General features: G+C 46.4%; 1 protein-coding gene across 1 annotated transcript; it reads right to left on the minus strand.

Moving 5' to 3' along the window:
* Positions 1-490: 490 nt before the first annotated feature.
* On the minus strand, positions 491-6,472 carry IGFBP1 (insulin like growth factor binding protein 1). Its single transcript, XM_055806470.1, has 4 exons — positions 6,049-6,472; positions 4,409-4,587; positions 2,619-2,747; positions 491-1,433 (listed from the first exon to the last, which is right to left on the minus strand). Exons 1-4 carry the CDS (start codon positions 6,422-6,424, stop codon positions 1,302-1,304), a joined length of 816 nt encoding a protein of 271 aa, XP_055662445.1. The 5' UTR covers positions 6,425-6,472; the 3' UTR covers positions 491-1,301.
* Between the last annotated feature and the right edge of the window lie 9 nt (positions 6,473-6,481).

A 6,481-nucleotide genomic window follows, 5' to 3' on the forward strand; every position in this document is an offset into this window, starting at 1 on the left:
AGGAACATGTAGGGAGGGAGGGGGACCGCATCCCAAGCCAAGGGGACCTTCTTTGCTTTGGGCAGAAAGTCAGGCTGGGCTTTTCCACAGCCTCCCTTTTTATAACCTCTGACTTCTGTGCAGGAAATTACTCTTTCTAGTCTCAGCCTTCTCTTTTAAACACACAAATACTGCTGCCGTGGGCCTTCAAGCGGAGAAAGGCATCCAGCCCTCCTACCCAGAAAACCTTTTAAGAACTGCAGTGGAGGCTGCTGCTCTGCCCAAGGCAAAGGCTTGTGGAGCATGGCCGGGGTTGGAGAGGACAGGAGAAAGGGACAGGGGCAAGAGAAGAAAACTCGTTGGAGGGAAACAGTGCCACGAGTTCAGGAGGCAGCTTTGCAAGAGGCACCTTTTCCTCTGCGCTCCCACCTGCTGCAGCACTGTACTGCTGAGGTCAGGCTGCCGAATGGGTACACGCGCAACACAAGGGACACGGACATTATTTAATATCTCATTTAAATATTTAAAAGACGTTATTTAATAGCTTATCTTAAATAACATGACAATGGCAACACCTGAACAACTTCCACCTGTCAAAGGTGGCACAGAACATCCTGTTGTGTTTTACTGTTTATCTGGTGCATACGTTTGGAAAATAGAAACAAATACTGTTGCATCAGGAGCTTCAGTATATAATCAAGGGTTAGACTTTCTTTTTTAACAAACAGATTGACATTGAAACAGAGCTGCAAAAGCAACATGATATACAAACAAACCAAGTTTTAAATAAGTTTCTAAGTATGTTCTCTAACAAAAGCTATTTTTTAAAATTCATTTTACATCTATAAATACATAGTATAAAAATGCAAGTTTACAAGCCATTTTTCCCAACAGAGTTATGCCACCTAAAGTGTTAAGTAGCAACATTACTCCAGCATAAGATGCATACATTTAAGAGCAATAATATTAAGTATTTACATATAAAGTTATGAAATGTTTGAGGATATAAATTAGTAACAACACACAGAGATGAAAATACATGTACTGTGAAATAAATAATTCAACAGCTTTACATATGAGGGTATCCATAATATTATACAAACAAAATATACAAGATTGTAGGACTTGATCTTGCGCTAGCTTTTATCTGTCACTCAAGCATCTGAGTTATCCCAGTGCAGTGAAAAAGCTACTTTATGGGGTTATTTCTATGCCAAAAATCAGATGCACAAAACTACATTACTGAAATGGCTCCTGACCGAAAAGTCTCCTGACTGGATCAGGCCCCACAAAAAACTCAGTGTAAATGAATGTGTTTAGTTTTATTCTTGTGAGTTGACGTACTGTTGGCATTCTGGGTCTCCTTTCATTTCTGAGGAACCAGGAATTCTTCTTCCAGTTTTTGGATAGACACACCAGCATCCAGCCGTCTCTCCATCCAGTGAAGTTTCACACTAGAATATTATTAGCAAAACAAAACCCACAGTAAGTAACTGTAAGCAGGAGATTACCTGTGAGCTACTGCAAGCAGAGGTGTTGGACAGAACTAGGATCAGAAGGTAGGGACCTGCCATGCACAGACTTGTTCTGAATGCAGTGGTCCCTGCTCTGACAGAGCCTCTGACCAACACGCTTGGTTAAGGAGCCCTGACCCAAGCTCAACTACCACAACAGCAACTTCAGACTTACATCAGTTTGCTCACTGCTTGGTAAACAGCAGGATAAAACAGCAATATCTTCCAGCATGAGAACCCAGAGGAAGGCAGAGTATACAAGCTGGTAGGGCGAGAGCAATGACTGGACAGTCTGGCTCTTCACACAAGGACGCAAACAGTACGGTGTGTTGTTTTTTTTTCTTGGGGAGGGGGTTGAACAGATTTCTGTATGTGCCTGATCAGATCCCAGCTTGCAATGTTTGTGAGTCACACAGTGGTGCCATGCCCAAAAACAAGGAGTCTCGGTGACACAGATTTATGCAGACCTACTAAATTTGTGTGCACGACTGGTGGTTACAAGGGTGTGGCTTGAGGTTTGGAGCTTTAGTTAGGTTTGCAGATTACTCTCAGCATAACTTGTGATGGCTTTTTTTTTGAGGCTATAATGGAAATGGGCATATAACATAATCCATAGGCAGCACAAATCAGTATTTTTCTTCTGCTTTCAGAAGGCTAATTTTGCTCCAGACAGTTCACACCACCTCTGTGAGTTTTTCACCACTTGGGAGCTGAGAGCTGCCTTTCTCCATAGCACTTATTATACACTCAATGGGCTTTGCAGGCAGCATGGTGGATATTATGAATTAATGTCAACTGGGAATATGTTAAACACATCATGTATATGGAGTTCGATTCGGGCTGGAAGCAGATAGGGTTAAAAGATTTTGGAGAAGGTCTTTCGTGCACCTGTTCTGTGAATGGAAAAGCCTCCTGCCTCCATTGCTGTCAGCCCACAGCATGTGGCTCACTTTTAAGAGAAGAAGGACAAACCATCTGCTCCCACTACTGAGTATCCCTGTTTTCACAACCTGCTTTTCCAGCAGCTGTAAAATGGTGAGTTTGGGAGCAGAGGGTTGTGAAAGGGTTGGCTGTGTCAGGATAGTCACAGCACTGCTGTGAGCAGACAGGGGAAAAGGCACGTACCTGTTTGCTGTGGTAAAATCCATTCTTGTTGCAGTTGGGCAAGTAGAATTTGTAAATCTCCCCTCCACTTCTCTGCTGAGCCTTTGCCAGTTTATACAGGGCTCTGTAGAGCTCCTTCTGACAAGGTCCCTGCAGAAAGACCACACAAAGGTTGTCAATCCCCAAATCACAAAGAAACCAGCTAAACAAAAAGTCATCAGTATAAAGCTAGCAAAAAGCTGAAAATACTTATTAGTCATATAATCTGCACCAGGCTGCTTTGCATGTAGTTTTTACTTGCTTCAGTAGGAGCAGAGCCAGAAAACTCTGGTGTCGCATTTAGGCCTTTGTTTTTATTCTTTGAGGTATTTTCTGTCCTCAGAAACATGAGGATTTAAGTCCTTAAATTGCCACACAAGGAAATTTAACCTGTACTAAGTAAACACATGACTGCTCAGAGGGTACAATCTCTCCTATTATGGGGAGCTGCACGTTAGGAGGCTGGTGTACGTGAGACTAGCCACGTTTTCTGGGTTGCCATGGCCCTGTGCTCTGTTGATGTATGGAGAATAGGTGCAAGACATATATACATGGTGCAAGAACAAACATCTGAATGTTTGTTATCTTTTGTACAGGACAGAGCTGTTGCCAAAGCAGAAGAGAGAGCACTCCTGTGGCTCGGGGACCCAAACTCAAAGTGACTGGAACTGGGGGTGAAGAACTGCTTGCAACAGTCACTATTTTCACAAATTGCTCACTGTTTTTTTTTGAAGTCACAACTGCCATGCATGAACAGTACTTAGCGAGTGATGGAGGAGGAGAACAAATTTACAGTGAAAATAATCACACCCTCTGCTTTTGCAGGACCTCCCCGTGTCAGCCCCTCAAATAAGCGGTCCTGTGCAAGTCAATGGGCTTATCTGTGGCTCTGGGGCAGAAAAGCAGAAGCCTAAAAATTGCAACTGGAGCTAACAGCTCTTATGTATAATAGCTCAAACTAAATCCATGATTAAGTCCTGTTCTGGATGTGGAATGAGACTTCCTAGGGTGGAGTGGTGGTTAGAAGGTTTTTGCCTTTTTTTTTTTTTTTTTTTTTTCCTATTTTGCCTGTGACCATTATGAAACTGGGCTTCAGTGCCCCTCCAGCTTAGCTCCGAGCTGTGGGTGTGCTGGCGGCCTGGGACTGGCCAAACTGTGGTTCTCTGGTGCCCTCAAGTGGAACACGGACCTGCTTGCAAAGGCTCCACACCCCTGTCACCCACTGTGATTTTGCAGTGTCGAGGGTAAACGCTTTAATTGCTAAGCTTTGTCTTTTTATATGCATCTACTTAATAGTGTTACCTTGTGATCACAAAGAAACACATTTTGGTTTGCATTGGTGTTTCACCAATAACTGTATGTAAGGATTCCCTTTTATTTCACTGAGCATGGGACCCAGTGACAAATCCCTTTTATTTTTTAACTAAAACATGCAAGGAGTCCAAGATTCTAAAATGAGCTCATGGAAATTAAGCAATAATCTGATAGTAAATGCAGATAAAGTTTCAGCCTCTGCATGGAGTCCATGTAGGACATATCTGATGCACACCTGTTTTTATCGGTCCTGCCATATTGAGGGTTTTTTTGGTTTGTTTTCAGGATTGCTGTTCCTCAAGCATCTGATGAAGGCAGTCCAAAAGTCTCTTTGCTGGCTACCCAAAATACTGACATCCCAGTGTCACTGCTAGAATGTCATGCACATTTTCATTTTGTATTCTGAATCAATGACATCTGCTGAAATTGTCTCTGAAAGGTTTGCAAAGAAAACCCACCTGCTCTTTCCATTTCTTGAGTTCAGATAGTCTCTTTGCTTTCATGTTTTCATATGCAGTGATGGCATTCCAGGGAATGGGCTTGTCCTGGCTTATGAGAGACATCAGCTGATAGTTCAGCAGCTGATCCTGTGTCATTTCAGCGCTTTCCAAAGACATATCATCAGGTTCCATAGAGTCTGGAAAAGAATAATGGTAAAGGTGAACATCTTCAGTGAACTTTTGCATTTATTTCTCCAAGTTAAAAAGGTAAAGAAAAATCAGAACAAACAACAACAAAGTAATCTCTTAAGACAGATACATTACAGTAGCTCTTGCAGGAATAATAAATTACATGTGCAGCACAGGAAATCAAACTTTTGTCATAAATTAACAGGAGGACACTTTAGCTATTCTCTAATAAGTTGGGTTTTTTATGATCCTTTGAAATCAGTCTAATCCCAAAGATGATGCTGCAGCCAGTCTGTTAGAAGTGAAAAAACTTTCTTGACCACAGTGAGTTGTAGAGACTTTGCTAAATGAGGAAAGACTGGAGTGAAACTTGGCATCAATTTGGAATTATTATTTTTTTTTCCAGCATGTGTTTCAGCTTTTACTCAGGAGAGGAACTGCTCCAGACCTGACCCCGTGGCATCCTATACTTTGTTCCATGGCTTGCCTGACATATAGGAAGGGATAGCAATTCACAGGAGCCAGCGGTAGCCCACAGTGTCCTGCAGCGGATGCAATAACAGGGGACTGGCCAAAGCCGTCTGGCTCTGGCTGCTGATGGGCCGCCCGCCAGTGCCCACCTCGGTGCATGTGAGCTCTCCTGCTGGGAGCAGCAGAATGGCAGGGACTCATCATGGGATAGAAGTTTGACATGTGTCTAAGTTGTTGGATCAAGGCTGTTACCAATCATCCAATGGCCTAAAACCCACCTGCTTTTCTCTTGGTAATGGATAAGAAAAAAATGGGGTGGAAAATTGAGGAGGGAAAGAAAAAACCCAAGGCAATAACAACATCAAGTCAAATACTAGACTTTCTTAACTGCAGGAGGATTAAACACTCAGCTCAGCCACTGTTCTCCCCCTCCCAAGTGCAATCGGGACTCCACTTACTGCCACCAATGGCCATTGTTACATTGGGTCAACCATCATTTTTGTAAAGCTACCGAGCTACCTTCATCACCACTGCATGCACACAGCAGTCATGATGATGATGACAGCAACAATAATAAAAACAATAAGAAGTAAAATAGTGAAGTAACACTCTAGAAGTTCCTGAAGAAGTAAAATAGAAGTAAAATAGTGAAAAAAAAACACGGAAGAGGTAAAATAGTGAAATAACACTGAGGAAGTTCCTGAAGAAGTAAAATAGTGAAGTAACACTGAAGAAGTTATTCAAGAGGCAGTGAAACAGAAGCAGCAAACCGGTGAAAGGACACTGCAGAAGTCCCCTTAGAAGAGGTAAAATAGAAGTAAAGCAGCGAGATAAGGCTGCCGAAGTGCCTGCCGGTCACCCAGCACCACATGCCCGAGCCGCCCCTTTGCCCGGGCCCCCCGCAGCTCCGGCGGGGGCGCAGCTCCCGCCCCGCCGCCCGCGCTGCCCCGGCCCCCGCACCACCCGCGGCCCCGCGCCCCCCGCCCCCCGCGCCGTACCTGCGGGCTCGGCCGTGCGCGCCCCAGCCGCCTCGCCGGCGGGCAGGCAGGTCCCCTGTCCCCGCAGCAGGGCGGAGAGCGGCCGGGGGTCCCCGGGGGGGCCGTGGCAGCGCAGCCCCTGCCGGCAGCGCGCCGTGTAGACCCCGCAGGGCTGGCCCGGCCCCAGGGCGCAGGTCTGGCAGCAGCCGCAGCCGGGCGGCCGGGCGGGCTCCGGGCAGGCGGGCGGCACGGGGGGGCAGAGCGCCAGCTGCTGTGGGGGGCAGGGGGCGCAGCGCAGCGGCGGCGGGGCCGCCCCGGCGGCCGGGCGAGGGCCCAGCGGCGGCGCCAGCAGCAGGGGCGGCAGCAGCAGTGACAGCAGCCACCGCAGGCGGCTCATGGCGCGGGGGCACCGCGGCGAGGGGGCGGCTCGGCCGGCGGAGGAGCCCCAGGGCGC

Source organism: Falco peregrinus, chromosome 5 (assembly GCF_023634155.1).
Source record: "Falco peregrinus isolate bFalPer1 chromosome 5, bFalPer1.pri, whole genome shotgun sequence".
Lineage (NCBI taxonomy): Eukaryota > Metazoa > Chordata > Aves > Falconiformes > Falconidae > Falco > Falco peregrinus.

What these genes read in the sequence shown, in the direction of transcription:
- IGFBP1 (XM_055806470.1), bottom strand. Translation starts at nt 6,424, where the DNA reads ATGAGCCGCCTGCGGTGGCTGCTGTCACTGCTGCTGCCGCCCCTGCTG. An exon ending in TCAAGAAATGGAAAGAGCAG is followed by an intron (nt 2,748 to 4,408) that starts GTGGGTTTTCTT and finishes GTCTTTCTGCAG; the next exon opens with GGACCTTGTCAGAAGGAGCT. An exon ending in GATTTTACCACAGCAAACAG is followed by an intron (nt 1,434 to 2,618) that starts GTACGTGCCTTT and finishes ATAATATTCTAG; the next exon opens with TGTGAAACTTCACTGGATGG.